Raw genomic sequence first — 17,613 nt, 5'->3', positions numbered from 1 at the left:
TCTGTATCCAAGACTGGTAGTGCTGGACATAGTTAGTTTCCCATCCATCCTGTGACCTTTTAGCACCTGCCTGGTCTCCTGTCAGCCTGTCCTAGAATACGAAAGCTGGTATTGGTGTTCCACTGCCTGTTGGTTTTATCCGTTTAGGCCGTGTTTCCAGAACAGCGACCAGCAGCAGGTCCCTTTGATTGTCTGGGCTGTAGTTGACTCCCCTGTAAAATGGGGTTAGATGCTTCTGGTTCTGCCTGTGCTGATTCGGATGGGGCTCAGCCTTGGAAATTTACCACAAAACTGGCTTCGATATTTTGGGATTTTGTTGAAAGAATTCTCTCAGATACCCAACCCCAAGGGTTATTTGTGGGCAGACAGCTCACGGCAGAGGGAAATAGAGGCAGTATTTGAACTTCCAGGAAACATTCTGAACAATTAGTTTGTGTGTTTTTTGATAATGTATCGTTTTTACCCACTTAAGTTAGTAAAATATAGAACCTTGACACAAGCTTATAGTGGAATCCACAATCTCATATATTTCTGACAGAAAGCAGAACTTCCTAGAAAGCATTTTGTCATTTTATCTCTAGGAATTGGACCAAAAAAAAAAAAAAAAGCTACACAAAGCAAGAAGCTGTATCTTAAAATTTATATTTATAATCCTGAAAACTTGGAATGCGTCTAAATATTAAACAGTAGGGGAATAGGTTAGTGAAATGTAGCTTGTTCCCTAAGTAGATTATCATAAATTAATTAAAAATGATTGTGAAGACTGCCTGGGAATATGAAAAAAAGTGGAAAAAAGGATTTGTTTAAATTTTAGTGTAAGGACAACTAATAAAACATGCATAGGAAGAAAATGCATAAGAGAAAATACCAGAGCTAAATGGTATAATTTCTAAATAGATTATGATTATTACTTTTATAACAAAACTGTCCTTTAAAAACTCGCATCTTCCTTTTTCCTCTCCTAGTCAAGTCTTCGTATTTCCCCTCCCCTGCCCTTCCTGTCTCTGACGGGCGGTGGTCCCAGAGATCCTTTAAAGATGGGGGTTGCGTCCCGGATGGACCAAGAGCAAGCTGCTCTCGCTGCTGTCAGCCCGTCCCCAACCAGTGCATCCAAGAGATGGCCAGGGGCTTCTGTGTGGCCATCCTGGGACCTCCTGGAAGCTCCCAAAGACCCCTTCAGCATCGAGAGAGAGGCCAGGCTGCACCGGCAAGCTGCAGGTGAGTGTGGCCGTGGCCATGCCTGGGGCCTGGGGCCTGGTTCTGGTCACACCTAGTAAGTGACCCTAGTTCACACACTGCTGAACTGTCTGTGGTCCATTCTGTGGAGTAAGCACTAGTGGGACAAATTCCAGAATGTCTCTGAGGCCGAGCAGAGAGGAAAGAGGCTGTGCCCATATGGGGTTGGACCCACCTCTCTGTTGTGCTCTCCCATGGAGACTGGCTGTGTACGGGCATTGCTTTGGTTCTTTCACGGGTGGGTGTGTTCAGGAGAAACCCTGGAAGCAATGTCCAGGATTGTGTCTACCTCTCCCCTTTCTAATTCAGAGATGGGTCAGATACAACCCATGCTGGAGCTTTCTTCCCTGAGGCTTTCTGACTGGTCTCCTCAGGGATGTACTGTGGGGTAGGTGGTCCTTGGATCAGCCTCTAAGGTAAGGGATGTCCTGGTCTCTCAGGAATGTTTAGGTTTTATCATTACATTCTCTTAAACACGTATGGAATCTGTTCCTCATCTTATTACCAGTACTTGGAAGTTAAGGAGTCTTGGTAAGTTGTCAAAGCTCTAGGGAGATGCACTGATCGCTCTCCTAAGGTTCTGGAGTTGAAGACTGAGTGAATATTCAGTGTTTCCATCCATTTGTCTCTGTAGGCTTCAGTTTGTCCATCTTTCCCATCACAGAGCCGGACCTGATCTCATTCTCCCCTGCTGTTTCTGCCGCCTTGTTCGCTTAGTGGTTTTGGCAACCCATGTTTGTACTAGTGCCATTGTTTGCCTGTGAAATGACATTACCTTGCTTTTGGATAAGGCCATTATATTGATTTATGTTTTTGTTTGCGAAATATTGCTGATGGTACCCAAGTTCTTGGCATAGCATCACATCGGGCCTGTGCCTTTTAAGGAATGAGCTTCCATGTCGTTGTCCTGGATGGACGTGATGGTTGGCTTCATTGGCTGGCTGCCCTAGGGCTGAAGGACTAAAATGGGCCAGTCCCCACTGATCTGGAAAGGAACAGACTGAGATGGGCTAAAGGCCAAGCTGGTCGCCAAGAACAGAGAGGCCTCTAGAAGTTTCCAGAACAGGCCAACCAGAAGATGGTTTCTACTCTGTACAGTGAGAAGGGTTCCTTAACGAGCTGTTTGAGTCAGAGAAATGTCACAGTGGGTTTAGAAAGACTTGCATTTGGTATAAATAGGAAGCGGGGTGTTTGGGGGGAAAAAATCTATTATCTCACAGCATTGGCATCAAGGATGGCCTAGTGTCTGTTCAGGTGCCGTGAAGCTCGCTCTGGCAGTGATAGGACATGGTTCTGAGGAGGGGAACAATGGAGACATTCTCATCTCGTTGGGCTGCTCCTGCCAGTTTTTATTGGCTGTGTCCTGACTTCTGTGACTGAGTTCAGAGTGAAGACTGGGAAACAGTAGTGTATGTTCTTCATTCGAACATCCGGGGAGAAGGCCAGTTTGGATCAGTAAGCATATAGGACATTGTAAACAGAATTGCTTTGTTGATGTTAAAGTAGAAATTAGTATTGTAAGCCATGACTAGATAAAACAGCTTTGTGGTTAGCTTATCAGTCACGTGTTTGAAAATCGCTTGGGTTGTGATCATTTCACCCTACACATCTGCTTTGCTCTTCCTCTGTGTTCTAGTGGCAACAGAATTAGTGATTTAGAGTTGTCCTACCAGGCTGACTGGTTTGATGAGTTGTGAGGTTTCTGGTCTTTCAGAATACTCATGGATGTCCTCTGTCTCGTTCTTCCTGGATAAGTTCATCCCAGAAAAGAACAGTGACTGTGTTGATCCTCTGACCCATTTCTCTCTTTGTTGTCTACCAAAGCTGTGAATGAAGCCACCTGTACCTGGAGTGGCCAGCTTCCTCCCCGGAACTACAAGAACCCCATCTACTCTTGCAAGGTGTTCCTAGGAGGTGTTCCTTGGGATATTACGGAAGGTGAGCTGCCTCTGAAACCCGCTGCTTTGAGCACTGAAGGTGGGCCTTGTCTCAAGAACCTTAAATTTGGACTTGAGGCCAGGGCTGAAGCAGGGCCCGAGCTCAGGGTATCAGGAATAAGTGAGGGCAGGGGTGCATTTTATAGACCATGTATTGCTTCTGTGTCTGGTGCTTACACTTGTCACCGGAGACCCAGGGTCAATTCTGAGTTGTTTGTAAGGGAGACAAGTCTGGGAGAAGAGCACTGGTGGTCCTGTGCTGCACTGTCCCGGGGTGGGGGGTTTATCAGTTTCTGCTATTCTTTTCCATCTTCTTGCAGCTGGATTGGTTAACACCTTCCGTGTTTTTGGCTCTCTGAGTGTGGAGTGGCCTGGTAAGGATGGCAAGCACCCCCGGTGTCCTCCCAAAGGTAATATGCCTAAAGGTAATACAGACATGGTAGGAGCTTTTTTTTTCCCCTCCCTAGTATGCAATTGCACTGAGGGATGCTGGGCTGGCCCAGCTGCATGCTGGTAACATGGTTTGGGCACTCCAGGGCACAGAACTTTCAGCTGTTGGCACTCCTCTCCAACTCCGCACACGCCCTCTGCTTCCTTGAGCTCACGTCCCGTCTGTCCACACTTACTTACACTGCAGTCGGGGCTGCTTGTGAGTCTTGTTGTGGGCAACTTCCTTGTGCACTTCCCTCCAAACCTGAACCCCGGCAGCTACTTTCCTCTCTAACTGAGGCATTCGAAAAGCTTTCCTTTGCCTGCCTTTCTTGCCCAGTTACATTGTTGCCTGACCTAATTCTGAGATCCCTTTGGAGTTGGCAGGAATGAGGACCAAGCATCTGATTCCTTACTGGTCTGAAACGAGATCCCCTCCCTGTAGAAAGGTGCTATTTTCACTCTGCCCCGTCTCCACCGAAAGTGTTCCAATGAACCAAACCAGTGCTCTAACTAGGCTTTTAAAGCAATACGCCCTTGCCCCGGCAGACTGGCCACAGACCTGTCACCCTCCCTGCCTCAGGCCAGCCTGGCTTTGCTAACTGGAACGTGTTGTGTGCTCAGGGATGAAGATCCATATGGTTATGATGAGATCCTGTGTCCCACCTTGTCCTTTCCCTCCCTTGGGTGGGAGACCGTATGCTTCTTCCTCCCTCGGCCCAGCCACCCGACCTGGCAAGTGCTTCTATTCAGAAAGACATTCCGGGAGTAGGACAGACATGTATCTTACACACGAGGCCATTTCTCTTGGAAGAAACCCCCTCCTACAAAACCAAGGCTGAGGAGTAACCACCCCAGGGATGTTAATGCTGTTCCTCCTTTCATTGGAAATAGGGTATGTGTATCTGGTCTTCGAACTAGAGAAGTCTGTCCGGGCCTTGCTTCAGGCCTGCTCCCATGACCCGCTGAGCCCAGATGGTCTGAGTGAATATTATTTTAAGATGTCCAGCCGAAGGATGCGCTGCAAGGAGGTGAGTCGGCACGATGTCCTCTCTGGGCTGGGTGCTTGGCATGTGAGGCAGTGGATTTCATGGGGCAGGCGACCCCGCGAACTGTGGGAGAGCTTTCCTCCCATGCTACAGTAAGGACAACAAGATACTCTGTTACAGTAGAAAAGCAACCAACCTCCGGACCTTACTGGCTGGCATATGTGTGCTCCTGCCTGTGGTGATGAGACTATGTTCCAGCCCTTTTTCCAGCCAACATCTCTGTCCCAAACATCTGGTCTTAGAAATGAAATAGAAAACAGCAGCTTTCTGTACTTGGAATTAACTGCTAATCTATAGCTCTTTCTCCCTAGTCCTGCCCTCAGGCTGTGCCTCCTGACCTCCCAGCCCGTGGTGGGTGAACTTCTCCTTAGCCCACACCATCCACGGAGAACCTCTTGGCCAATGGTCAAAAGAAGTTTTGTGTTCAGATCAATGTTGTCGTTTTAAAAATCTGGTTCCAGAGAACATCACTTCTGCAGTACTGGACTAGATATTTAATATATCTGAACCTTCATTTCCTCATTTATAAAATGGGACATGCAATGGTTATTGTAGTAAAAAAACGAGCAGTTACCAGGGTTGCTGGAGGAGGGAGGGAGGGAGGTGTAGGTGGAGCACTGGGGGTTTGTAGCTCCCCGGGACCACTCCGGCTGGCACCCCAGTGGGGGGCTCCTATCATCACATGTTTGTCAGAACTCCCAGGATGTGCAGCAGGCACCGAGAGTAAGCCCTAAGGTAAAGCATGGACTTCAGGGGTGATGCTGTATTGGCGCAGGTTCCCTGATCGTGGGGCAGGCTGTTCCAAGCGGGGGAGCTGTGCACGCATCGGAGCAGGGACAACGTGGGAGCTCTGCTCCCAGCTCATTTCTCTGTGGACTGGAAACTGCTCTAGGAATTAAAGTCAGTTAAAATCTGTAGGGTGAAGGGGGAAAAGCACTATTGAGCTGGTCACATTGGATTTAAAATAAAATAATCCAAGTAACAAGCCTGGCTCTTTATAGCTGTTTCCTCATGTGAATTCACACTCTTAGTGGCACAGTAAGCTGGTCTTGGGGGCTGCCGTTTCTTGCTGTATGGGGCTTGTGCAGCTCCCCAACCTTGTTACACTCCAGGACTTGGTTAACCCGCTCCATCATCCCTGTCCCCTGCTTTCATGGTGAGGGGCTGCCATGGCCATCCTACAGGCCCCTGGCTCAGTGCCCCTGCTGGCCCCTATCTCCTGTCCCCACGTCTTCACCTTGCAATCGGTCTATGATGTGCTGACTCGAGGCTGTCCTGGTTCTTCTTCCTCTCAGACTCTCCTCTCCTGTGTCCCCTCCCCACCACCAGGGCATCAGTACTGGACTCTCTTCTCTTCTTTCCTTGTCACTTCAGTCAGTCACTCCTGTGGCTCTGCTCCACTCCCTTCTCCAGCCTCATGTCCTCCTTGAGCCCCACCTTCCTGTGGGGCCCTTCTTGGGGATGTCCTGTAATCCTAGATTCTTGCACCCAGTGTAAGAGAATGCTCAGAAAGCTTGCTGGCCCCTGGGATGTAGGCCAGGACATGATACTTCTCCCCATGAGGGTGGGAAAAGCAACATGGCCTTTTTCATCTTCCCCTGAAATGAGCTTTCCCTGGTAACTGGCGTCAGGTGCTCATCCCAGGGTCTTCTCGGCCTGGACCCCCTCAGCCCCAACTCTTCAGTCTCCCACCAGGCAGATGGTCTGACTTATGTGGCCTCCTCTGTCAAAGAATCCTCTTGGTCTTGGCCTGTTCTATGCCCAGTGTCCCCTGGACCTCTAGGTCCTCTCAGCTGTAGCTTCTGTCTCCGATCTCTTCCCGTTTTGAGACTTTCTGGTGTTGTCATTGTTGGATCTTCATGAACCAACTTTCCAAAAACACCAGTTTTCTGTCGGAGCACTTCCTCATCAGGTACTCTGCCTGCCGTGCCAGATTTTGTTCTAGGCTCAGGGGACTCATGGGGCAAAGGACACTGCTCCTGCTGTGCCGTGACACTGCCCTGTGAGCTGTCCACCCTGCCTGTCTCCAGTCACTCCCACTGCCCCTGGCACACGCTTGCTCACGCACACATTGGGCAGTGGCCGTCTCCTAGCGGGGCCTTGAGCGTCCCCACCCTCTGTCCTTCCAGCTCATCTCCTTCAGTCTCGGAGTCCTTCCTGCGCCAAGGACGTGCTCTGCGCTCTCGGTGGCTCTGTGCTCCTCTGCTGGAACCACAGCCTAGTGCTTGCTCTCCAGGATGAGCGGCTGCTGTTCCACTTCTTTTCCCCACTTGGGACAATAGACTGCGTGACACCCAGCTGTGGTTGGGGTGAGGTGGCTGCTGAGCGCCTGTGTACCTGGGCCTGGGCAGTACACCCGCGCCCCCGCTGCTGGGCATGTGCCTCGCGACACGACAGCCTGTCTCTCTCTGGCTCCCTGCCAGGGCTCACACACCTCTGGGTGGTTTCCAGGTACAGGTGATCCCCTGGGTCTTGGCTGACAGCAACTTTGTCCGGAGCCCATCTCAGAGACTCGACCCCAGCAGGACGGTGTTTGTCGGCGCTCTGCATGGGATGCTCAACGCCGAGGCCCTGGCAGCCATCCTGAATGACCTGTTTGGTGGAGTGGTGTACGCTGGCATTGACACAGATAAGCACAAGTATCCCATTGGTGAGTGTCCCACTTGTGTGGGACAGCTTGGTGGCCCCTGGGACCTTGCTAGACCGAGACCGTAATTCTTCCCACGGGAGCCGAGAGGGAGGCCTGGCCCAGGTCTGCAGGTCAACATCCACCAGCAGCGCAGCGTCATTGTCTAGATAAGCCGTCGGTACTGCTCCTTGCACCCTCCGCTGTCCCACCGCTGCCCATGAAAGGGGAGAAAGTGGTAGGAGATCACAGGAGGTGACGGGGAGACCAGAACTTTGTTTGGAAGCTAAGAGTTCATAGCCAAACCAGTTTGCATCAGCAACAAAAATTCATTAAAAGGCCGGGACCTCCCTGAACGTGACTGTTTTTCAAATTAAGAGTTCTTGAAAAGTGGCCTTGTCTCTAGGGTCAGAGACCAGATCAGGTTGAAGGACAAGGCCGGGTGACTCAGGCAGCAGAGTATATTCATGGCCTATGCTGTCCTCACTGAAGGAAGTCTGTGGCCCTCACTGCTGGGTGTTTGGTCAGCCCCCTGAGAAAGGAGGTTCATTCCTCAGCCATAGCAGAATAATCTTGGTGGTGGGGTTTGGAGGTGGAGCAGGGCCTGACCTGTGTGATCAAGGCAGGGCTAACCAGCCTCCCCAGGTGCTTACTCTGCCTGCCCACCCTGAGTCTGGTCGGGAAGGAGTTCCGTGTAGGGCTGCACTGCAGGCTGGGAACAGGGACCAGAGAGGCTGCAGGGCAGAGGTGGATCAGGGGCACAAGAGGCTGCAGGGCAGAGGCAGCATTGGGCAGGAGGAGTCTTCTTCTGGCTTCCCTGCTGCATCTCTGGAGGGCCTCTAGGCCAGGAGGGGTTTGCCTGCTGCTGTCCCTTCGGAAGGGTGTTCTCTCTGCGTCTTGGATCCCAGTGTTGACCCTGCCTGTGCATCTGTGTGCACCCCACCAGTCTCTGCCTGCCCCCATCTCCGTCAGCAGATCCTTCCTGGTTCCTGAGTGGTTTGTGCCCCCGTGGTCCACGGAACTACACCACTTGATAAACGGGGTTGCTGAATGCTTGAAATATGCCTAGTGCCACGTGTTCAAATGATAATATTTGGGATATATTGGGTGTAATTAATTATATTATAAAAATTAATTCCACCACTTTCTTTTTACTTCAGTGTGGCTGCTTGAAGACTTAAAATTACATAAGTGTCTTATATATGTTTGTCTGACAGCCCTGCTCTAGAGCCAGGGTTTCCTGAGTGTTGACAAATAGCATTTGGTAGAATTTGGCTAGAAGGTAGGTTTGTTCTCTTGTTCCTAGGGTCTGGCCGTGTGACTTTCAATAACCAGCGCAGTTACCTGAAAGCAGTCAGCGCTGCTTTTGTGGAGATCAAAACCACCAAGTTTACCAAGAAGGTGAATGCGCCAGTCTGTACCCTTACTCTGGGTCTTCACTACCCAGGGCAAGCCTGGGCCTGGAGCCGGTCCCAGCTGGGGGTGTGCAGGGAGCCCCGTGAGGCTGGGGTTGGGCGTGGCCAGGCGGTGGCAGCCTCAGGAGGGAGGGGAGCTGGGAACTTTGAGCCGCTTCAGCATCGGAGGGGTCTCCGCTCACCGGTAGTTTGACGGGCGTTGCTCGGGCAGCCTGGCTTCCCGTTCTCCAACCTGATGTGTATCCTCTGAACACACCTTTTGCCGGGTGATGGATTGCTGGCACTAATGTGCCCAGAAACCCGTGCCGACGCGGTGATGGATGTTGGAGCCCGCCAGCCTGGCCTTGTGTGTGCGCATCTGTCCTCGATGGACTCTGTTTGTGCTCTGCCCATAATTCTCCCCTTTAAAAACGAGACCTCCTGCAATCCCGTGTATACCCCAGTAACGTCCCCTCTCTCCTGGCCCATCTGGCCTCCTGGTGAGAAGAGTGCTCATTCTCCTCTTTTCGCATTGTGTAGGTTCAGATTGACCCCTACCTAGAGGATTCTCTGTGTCATATCTGCAGTTCTCAGCCTGGTCCTTTCTTCTGTCGAGATCAGGTGAGTCCCCAGGGTGATATCTAGGAAGTCCCTGCCCTCAATTAAAAATTATCATGCCGCGTTTCTCCCTAGAAGGTTGGTGCTCTTGGGGTTGTCTACAAAAGCATGAAGGAGGCAGCAGTCATGTTCCCTGATGGTCAGACCAGGGAAACAGGTCCTTGGGAAACTTTGTTGAGTCTTGATACCCTGCCCTTCCCCTTGCTGGTGGCATGACCACCAACAGGATGTCTTTGCGGGTGAAAGGAACCTGGGTAGGTATGGTTAGCAGCACCTGTGAGCCAGGCACAGTAGTTCTTTTTTTTTTTTTTTTTTTTTTTTTAAGGTTTGTTTATATATTTGTCAGAGAGAGAGAAAGAGATCACACAAGCAGGGGGAGCAGCAGGCTCCCCACCGAGCAAGGAGCCACACTCAGGACTCGATCCCAGGACTCTGGGATCACACCCAGGTGTCCCTGGGCACAGTAGTTCGAATCAGGCCTTTCTCCACTGGTCATCCCCTCCTTGAGGACCCCTTCTTCACTTGTGAGCCTCCAGACTCCAGATATTCGTACCTGGTTTCTCTCCACAATTGTCAGAAGTGGGGAGCTTTCTGTTGAATGTTCCTGGGTGGCAGGGAGGAGGGCTCTGGGTGTGTTTGGGCAGTGCTTCCCAGGGGTGTTCATGCGGCTGGCCTGGTACCATACTGGGATGAGAGTTCGGGGAGGTTTGGGGAGGGCCTATTCAGCCACTAGTGGTCAGCCATGCTTGGTTTTTCTGCAGTGTTGCTGACTGCAGAGGACCAGAGGCTCAGGCAGGGAAGAGTTCAACCGGAAGCTCCATGGGGTCGGGGGGTGTGAGTAAATTCAGGTTATTAGGTAAAGCCCAGAGCACGGATCTCTCTGATGAGCCTCTTCTAGCAGACTCCTGCATGTCCCTGTTGTTCACAGATGACCCCATGTTTGGGTAATTGTTCAAAGGCTGGTGGGTTGGCTGAGGTGGCACGGCTAGCCAGAGGTAGGACCGGGACTGTGGTGCATACCCCATTGTCTCTTCTCAGTGCAGCATGCCTAGCATTAGGACGGGAGCAGCTGTCTTTGAATGTTCTCCCAAATGAGCAGCCATATGATATAGCTGCTCTGTAGGAGGTGAGCAGGGCAGGGGCCCTGACAAGCAGCCCGGTGGTAGGAGGGAGTGCGGGTACATGGTAGGAGCCCAGCACGTTTGCTTGAGGTGGGCACTTAGTGGGTTTGCTGCGGTTAGTCAGGCCTCTGTCGGGTCGGGTCGGGGGAAGGTGGGGAGAATGTTCCCCGAGACCATACCTTCTAACTGCATGGAGGCTGCCAGGAATCCCTGCTCCCTCTCCAGCAGAGCAGGTGGGCAGCTCCTGCAGCACCCCCCCCCCCCACACACACACACAGCTGGTGCTGACAGTGTGGCTTCTCTCCTCCTTCTCCCCCAACCAGGTGTGCTTCAAGTACTTCTGCCGGAGCTGCTGGCACTGGCGGCACAGCATGGAGGGCCTGCGCCACCACAGCCCCCTGATGCGGAACCAGAAGAACCGAGATGCCAGCTAGAGGGGCTGGCCGGGCCCAGTGGCCTGTGGCGCCCAAGGCTGGCAGGTCAGCAGCTGCCTGCAGCATCCTGCCCCTGGCGACCAGGGAGCTGGCTTCCCAAGGACAAGGGAAAATCGTAGTCACCTTTGCACTTGCTGAATCTGTCTTTGTTTCTGCACTAATTAATGCACAATGAGTTCTGTCGGGTTTTGTTTTCAGGGGGTGCGCCAGGGCAAGGACCTCTGGCTCACCCTCCAAGCGACTCTGTAGTTTTCCCAGATTTTAGTTCCTCATTTTGCCGATGAAAAGCAAAAAAAGAACTACGTGTCCGGAAGGTATTGACACGATGCCTACATCTAGGTTTATTTATTAAAAGCGCTTTTTTACATTCCTTGCAATACTGATGGTGGTGATACGCAGGTCTCGGTTTCATTCTTGCAGTTGCCATACAGTGCCTTTCCATTTATTTAACCCCCACCTGAACGGCATAAACTGAGTGTTCAGCTGGTGTTTTTTACTGTAAACAACAAGGAGACTTTGCTCTTCATTTAAACCAAAATCATATTTCATATTTTACGCTCGAGGGTTTTTACCGGTTCCTTTTTACACTCCTTAAAACAGTTTTTAAGTCGTTTGGAACAAGAGATTTTTTTTTCTTTCCTGGCAGCTTTTAACATTATAGCAAATTTGTGTCTGGGGGACTGCTGGTCACTGTTTCTCACAGTTGCAAATCAAGGCATTTGCAACCAAGAATAAAAATTTTTTTTCGGATTTGAAACTGGACCGGATAAGCGGTATTTGAGCGGCTGCTGTGTATAGTTTTAAATGGTTTATGGCACCTTCTTAAGTTGCACTTACGTGGGGGGGAGGGTTGATAGAAGTTTTTAATCACAAAGTCACAGGACTTTTTTCTTTTGTAACTGAGCTAAAAAAAAAAAGGGCTGCTTTTCGGTGGGGGCAGATGAAGGCTCACAGGAGCCCTTTCTCTCAGAGGGGACAAGTACCCTTCCCTTATTTCTTTCATTTGAGAAGTGTATGAAGCAACAGTTGCAGTCACTGAAATGCTACTGGAATTTGAAAACTTGACTTTTTCTTTCTTCTTTTTAAAAAAAAAAATACAACAAAAAACCTACTTGCCCCTCTTTGGGAAGCTGTGTGCCAAAGAACCAGTGTCATAACCCCTCTCCCTCCTGCTGAGCTGCCGTTGCATTGTTGCATATCCCAGCTACTCTGTGGGTTTCGTGAAGCTGTGTGTGAAGTCTCTACCTCATTGTAGCATATGCAGGCAAGACTGCACTCTCCTACAGATGTGTGGAGTAAGCTGTGGTGTAGTTTTTTTGGCACATAATAAACACGTTGCAGCAGAGTTCTCGTTCTGTCTCTGTGTCTGCGGTGTGGGAGCCAGGGGGCCGCAGGGTCACAAGACTGCAGAGTAAAAATTTGTGTTTCTTTGGATTTTCTGTGATGGGATTCCAGCCCAGGTTGACGGTGGGGCCATGGGGAGACCTGCCCCTGCAAGCACTTCTTGGTCACTTCCGGGGTCAAATCCATCTTGGAGATGCCTCTCTGGCAGGTGGGTAGCTTTGATCCAAGCATAAAAATCCCTTATGCTTCTCAAAGCCCCAGACCCAGCGTGGAGAAACTGGAGGCACAGCTCCTCAGGCCACTTGTTCTCAAGCTCTCCCAAGCCTTCTGGGAAGGCTTTCCATCATCTTGGACTCACCTGTGCTGACCCAGTTCCTCTCTGAGAGGGAGAAATGCACTTGCTGGTATTCTTCAGAGAGCCCCGTTACTCTGGACTCTGTCACAGGCTCCCAGGATTTGTGAGCGTGTCCACTGATGATCTTTCCAGGTAGGCTGTGCCTGGGCCCAGCGCCTGCATTGATCATTTGGATTCCAGTTTAGTCCGAGGTAGAGGGAACCTGGCACAGCGAAGCATCATTCTGGTGAGAGGTGCAAGAACTCACTGTTGGAGGGGGTGGGGGAGTCCTCCAGCCAAGAAGGAGAGACTTTCGCTTTCCCTCGAGGCCTGGCTAGCAGCTGCTTGACAGAAGTTTGCTGGTAAAGTAAGTGCCTGCAACTCCCTCGGAGGAGTGTGATCCTCCCTTTTGGTCTCTGCTTTTTCTCCTTTTCCTGCAGTGACATCTTTCCTCCCTTCTGTCCCCATTTTGTCCAGGGCCACTTTCAGGTAGAGGGCTTCCTGTCCTCTGGCCTTCCATTCCCAATCAGTTCAAAGTCAGACGGCACTAGCCAAGGTGACCAGAAGTGAGTTGAGGGATGAGAGAGGCTCAGCCCCATGGCCCTTAACTCCAGCAACCTAGCCAGGCAGCCTTTCCTGAAGTCAGCGGGGGGCATGGGACTTGCTTCAGCAGATTGGGGTGGGGGGGTGGGGGCAGAGCTGGAGGGCAGGGGCAGGGTATGCCAGGGGTGGTCTGCTCTGGTGGGCTTCAGAAGGGCCTGGCTTGGGGATGGGAGCGTCAGCAACAGCCTGAAGACTCTGCTCACCGGGAGTTGCCTCCATGGTTGGGAGTGCTGCTGGCAAACATGGTCCTCTGCTTCCACGTTTGAGAGCTTGCTTTATGGGGGGTCCTGGGGACTCACTAAGCAAAAACGGCCCTTCCAGTCTTGGAGCTCACCCTCAGTGGAGAAACTAAGACAAGTCACCATGACAAGCAGCTTAAAAAAGATGATGATGCTAAAAAAGGATCAAAGGAGGAGAAGCCCCTCTGATAATGTGACCCTTGAGCAAAGACTTGAAAGAAACGGGATCAGCCTATCCAAGTGGCACCCCTCTCCCAGACTAGAAAAGGCAAGTCCCTGAGGCTGAGGGTCATGGGCGGGGCACCATCCCTACCTCCTTACCTTTCCACGCTCCCGAATCGCCATCCCAGCGACGCTAGAGCCTCCCTCCGTCTCAGGCGTGTGCAGAAGACCTGCACGCCTTCTAGTCTACGGAACATAAAACGATCCTGTTGTAGAACCAAGGAGCAGAAGACGCGGGTGGACAGAGGCCTTAGGAACGGAGTGAGCGGCAGCCGCGCCCACGGTGGGGCGGGCCAGGTGCTTGCCCCGCCTACCAGATTGCGGCGGGCCGCCTGCACTTCCGCCCCGCTGAGCCGGGGGTCGCTGTGGAGCACCTGAGACAGCTCTGAGTGTCCCGGGTTCCCCGGAAGCGCCTTTCTGGCCGCGCTTTATAGGCCTCGCTTGTGCTTCCTGTTTCCTCTTTTACTATACCCGCCAACATGGTAGGTATCTTGTCCCGAGGCCTCGGTCCGCTACAATCGTCCTCCATCCGCTGCTTTCCGCGGCCCCCAGCCCTCGAGGAGGGCCGCGGGGCCCCACCAGGCTTCAGCTTCCGCGGGTCACTGGCCTCCGCGCTGAGCCCCGCGTTCCGGCGATGCCCGGCCCGCCCTCCTCCCGTCCCGGGCTCAGCCCCAGCCCGCGGACCCCGCCGCCGCCGTCGGAGGGCTGTCCTGGCTCGCGGATGACGCTGTGCTCTCCCACCCGCAGGGCCGCGTCCGCACCAAAACCGTGAAGAAGGCGGCCCGGGTCATCATCGAGAAGTACTACACGCGCCTGGGCAACGACTTCCACACCAACAAGCGCGTGTGCGAGGAGATCGCCATCATCCCCAGCAAGAAGCTCCGCAACAAGATCGCAGGGTGAGCCGGCGGGCCCGGCGGAGGGGGCGCGCGAGGGGCGCGCGGCGGGCTTCCCTGCGGGCGGTCGTGCGGCCCCGAGGCTTGCGCGGGCTGCCCGGGGCGCCGGTCGTCGTCCGTGCGGCGGCCGCGGCTCACGGCTGCCGGGCGTGTGTCCCGCAGCTACGTCACGCACCTGATGAAGCGCATTCAGAGGGGCCCGGTGAGGGGCATCTCCATCAAGCTGCAGGAGGAGGAGCGAGAACGGAGGGACAACTACGTGCCCGAGGTGAGCTCGCGGGGTCCGCCTCCGGCCAGTCTGAGGGGGTCTCCTACCCGCGGTCGCCCCGCCCCCAGTGTGGGTGCCGGTGGGACAGCCCCGCTCGGCCCTGCCGGCGCTCTTGCCGCAGAGCCCCTGGTGCTGCGCGTGTCGTGGTTTGCCGGAGCCTAGCACGCCCGGGCCGCTGCCCGCCGCCTGAGGTCTTCTGCAGACTGGGCGCCAGCGAGGGCCTTACAGAGGGGCAGCGGGAGAGGGCAGCCCGGGACCGGGAGCCCTTCAGCAGGCTGCTCACCGTGGAGGGCTGTGGGCATCCCCCCTCCATCTCTGGTTGAACACTCTTGGAGAAAGGGCGGGGAGAGGGAGAGACGACCCTCTGATCGTTTGGGGGCCTGCCCTGTTCTTTGTAGGTCTCGGCCCTGGATCAGGAGATCATTGAAGTGGATCCTGACACTAAGGAAATGTTGAAACTCTTGGTAAGTGCTGGCGGGTTCCTGCAGGAGGACTTTGCCGCTGGTGAGGACCATCGCTAGCTTTCTCCTCTTGCAGCCACACCAGCTGCCGCCGTCCTCCCCGTCCAGGGAGCCACATCTTCTTACCTGCCTTTCTCCCCGAGGGAGTGGTCACTGGAAAATGATGAGCGGCAGTGTTGGGGATTCAGTCTACACTGCTAACCCCTGGACAGCTGCCTCCATAATGGGGTCGGCTGGTTACGGAGGCGGGAGATGGCCCTCCACAGGAAGAGAGTTCTAAAGCCGGTGGCTGTCCCCCCCGTGACTTCCAGGACGCTCTCCCTTCTGTTTGCTTCTTGCCTCTGTGGTTGTCCTCTCATTCTTCGTGCTTTCCATCCGGGCCGTCACTCCTTGTGTGCGTGCTGACCTCTCCAGAGACCTGTGCCCTGCTTTCTCTGTGCTTCCCAGATGCTTGAGCTGTCTTCATGGGGCCTCTCTAGCTCTACACAGCTCGGTGACAGTAGCCTGGCTTTGGAGTCCAGTACACAGTGATTTGAAGCAGCTTCATTTTTTCTTTATGATCATGAAATGTTTAAGACGCTCAGAAAGGGAGTGGACACGATGAACTGCAGTGTACTCAGCCTCCAGCTTCAGAAAAACATCACTGGTATAGCTGAAGTCAGCTGTGGGGTATTTTCTCCAGAAATAATCACTGTCCTCAATGCAGCGTTATTGTCTCAACTGTAAAACTGGTTTTCGAGGATAAAATGGGAGGGATATTAAGTTCAGGTATGTGGCAGGCTCTTAACAGTTGCATTAGTGATGTTTCCTAGTCGTGTCAGGCCTGGAAAGGAAAGGACACTGAATGCGGCCTAGAGCAGTGATTCTCAAAGCAAGCGATTTTGGTCTTCAGGGTATTTGGTAATGTCTGAACATGTTTGGTTATCGGAGCTGGGGGATAGGAGCAGGCATTGGTGGATAGAGGCCAGGATGCTGTTAGAAATCCTACGGGGTACAGGAGAGCACCCTTAGGTGTGGGTGTTGGGACGCATGTGCCTTCATATCTCAGGTAGGCTCCCTTGTGAGTTTATTGCTCTGGGGCAGGGAGAAGGCACCTCTTGGGATTCTGCAGGGTCCCACCAACCTGACGCCAAGCTAGTGGAGGCATGGCCTGGTGGTGTTCATAGGACATTCATCATAGGTCTTACTGGTATAGCCACACTGAACCTGTTCTGTTGTTTTTCCAGGACTTTGGCAGCCTGTCCAACCTGCAGGTCACTCAGCCTACAGTCGGGATGAATTTCAAAACACCACGTGGAGCCGTTTGAATCTTTCTGCTGTGCTGTAATATCATCAATAAACCTTGGACAACAACCTTGCCTGCGTCCTGTGTGGGTTGGGTGGCACTAGTGCTAAGGGCAGGAGTTCTTTCCAGAGGGAGAAATCCTGAAGAGCGCTCTGCAGTGGGAGTATCTGTAAGTGGCCTCTGGGCAGTGCCCATACAGACGTGTTGGAGAGCTCAGCCACCCTGCCTCGTCCTGGCAGGCCCTGAGCACTAACCTTGTCTGCAGGTGGAAGTCAGGAGATGCTTTCCTCTTGTTTTGCATGCCCCGGGTGTTTGATCCTCTGCCTCTCCCAGATACACTCAGTCTGGGCTAATGAACCTGTCCTGAAAGGGTAACTAACACTCCTCGCATGTTCAAGGGTTGGCCTTTATGGGTGGGAGATTGGGTGGGTGGTGTCTGCCCAGGACCTGGCACACAGGAGATGCAAGTGTGAGTGGAGGGGGTGGGGAGGGTCAGTGCAGCTGGGCTGCTCGCTGGCTGGATCCTGGATAGATCACGGAGTTTAGGGGTCTGCTGAGGCTGTGGGTCAAATAGAGACCGGGGCTGGTCCTGAGTAGAGAGGGAAAGGAGGAGGAGTTGTTACTCAGTTGGTGATCTACACATTTATCTGCTGCTCTGTCCATGGTGGAGCTGCGCATGTTCTCAAGCATGGGTGTGGAGACTTCTGCAAGGAGGTGACCGGACCCTTGCCCCTCTGCTTCTATGAGGCAGATACGGCAAGCAGCGTAAAAATGCACAACAATTTTGATGGAAAAACATTTCAGAGAAATGTTACAAATACAGTACAAGGAACATCAAATGCTCAGATCTACCAATTGTTCATTTTGCCCCAGTCACTTTAGACTCTGTATGTGTGCACACACGTGTGAGCAAAGATACATGCATATGCACTAATTCAATTCAGGTCTACTGAGGTTTAGAGGCAAGACTTTTGCCCCAAGTATTTCAGTGTCTGTTTCCTTAGTAACAAGGACATTCTTTTACAAAAGCACAGTACAGTGTTCAAAATCAGGAAATTTAACATTGATCCAACCGGGATCGATTTTAGCTAATGTCCCAATGTCTCAGTTATTTTTC

The 17,613-nt window shown here is 52.6% G+C and overlaps 2 protein-coding genes and 1 long non-coding RNA gene across 13 annotated transcripts in view; 2 read left to right on the top strand and 1 right to left on the bottom strand.

The window, feature by feature from the left end:
• The window catches only part of CPEB1 (cytoplasmic polyadenylation element binding protein 1), a 97,512-nt gene extending 85,323 nt beyond the window's left edge, over window positions 1–12,189 (top strand). For 9 of the 11 annotated variants that reach the window (XM_082736168.1, XM_082736173.1, XM_082736166.1 and 6 more), the window contains 8 exons: window positions 966–1,218; window positions 3,061–3,174; window positions 3,494–3,598; window positions 4,497–4,633; window positions 7,103–7,301; window positions 8,584–8,678; window positions 9,212–9,292; window positions 10,734–12,189. In XM_082736168.1, the coding sequence (XP_082592294.1) occupies window positions 966–1,218; window positions 3,061–3,174; window positions 3,494–3,598; window positions 4,497–4,633; window positions 7,103–7,301; window positions 8,584–8,678; window positions 9,212–9,292; window positions 10,734–10,844 (1,095 nt within the window). In that variant the 3' untranslated portion in view covers window positions 10,845–12,189. The remainder of the gene's footprint in view (window positions 1–965; window positions 1,219–3,060; window positions 3,175–3,493; window positions 3,599–4,496; window positions 4,634–7,102; window positions 7,302–8,583; window positions 8,679–9,211; window positions 9,293–10,733) is intronic. The other 2 variants (XM_082736170.1, XM_082736171.1) reach the window with 1 other exon arrangement.
• On the bottom strand, window positions 11,911–13,808 carry LOC309867391. The gene is made up of 2 exons (XR_014313146.1): window positions 13,686–13,808; window positions 11,911–13,069 (listed from the first exon to the last, which is right to left on the bottom strand). It is a non-coding gene; the product is annotated as an uncharacterized lncRNA (long non-coding RNA).
• Window positions 13,809–13,815: 7 nt separating this feature from the next.
• On the top strand, window positions 13,816–16,564 carry RPS17 (ribosomal protein S17). Its single transcript, XM_082736201.1, has 5 exons — window positions 13,816–14,068; window positions 14,334–14,485; window positions 14,645–14,750; window positions 15,149–15,214; window positions 16,438–16,564. Exons 1-5 carry the CDS (start codon window positions 14,066–14,068, stop codon window positions 16,516–16,518), a joined length of 408 nt encoding a protein of 135 aa, XP_082592327.1. The 5' UTR covers window positions 13,816–14,065; the 3' UTR covers window positions 16,519–16,564.
• The last annotated feature ends 1,049 nt before the right edge of the window (window positions 16,565–17,613 follow it).

This window comes from Mustela nivalis (genome assembly GCF_964662115.1).
Source record: "Mustela nivalis genome assembly, chromosome: 6".
Classification (NCBI taxonomy): domain Eukaryota; kingdom Metazoa; phylum Chordata; class Mammalia; order Carnivora; family Mustelidae; genus Mustela; species Mustela nivalis.
This window is presented reverse-complemented; position numbering and strand designations above follow the sequence as displayed.

Bases quoted from the DNA above. Each gene is read 5' to 3' on its own strand.
- RPS17 (XM_082736201.1), top strand. The intron at 14,751-15,148 runs GTGAGCTCGCGG...TGTTCTTTGTAG, and splicing joins GGGACAACTACGTGCCCGAG to GTCTCGGCCCTGGATCAGGA. The intron at 15,215-16,437 runs GTAAGTGCTGGC...TTGTTTTTCCAG, and splicing joins AGGAAATGTTGAAACTCTTG to GACTTTGGCAGCCTGTCCAA.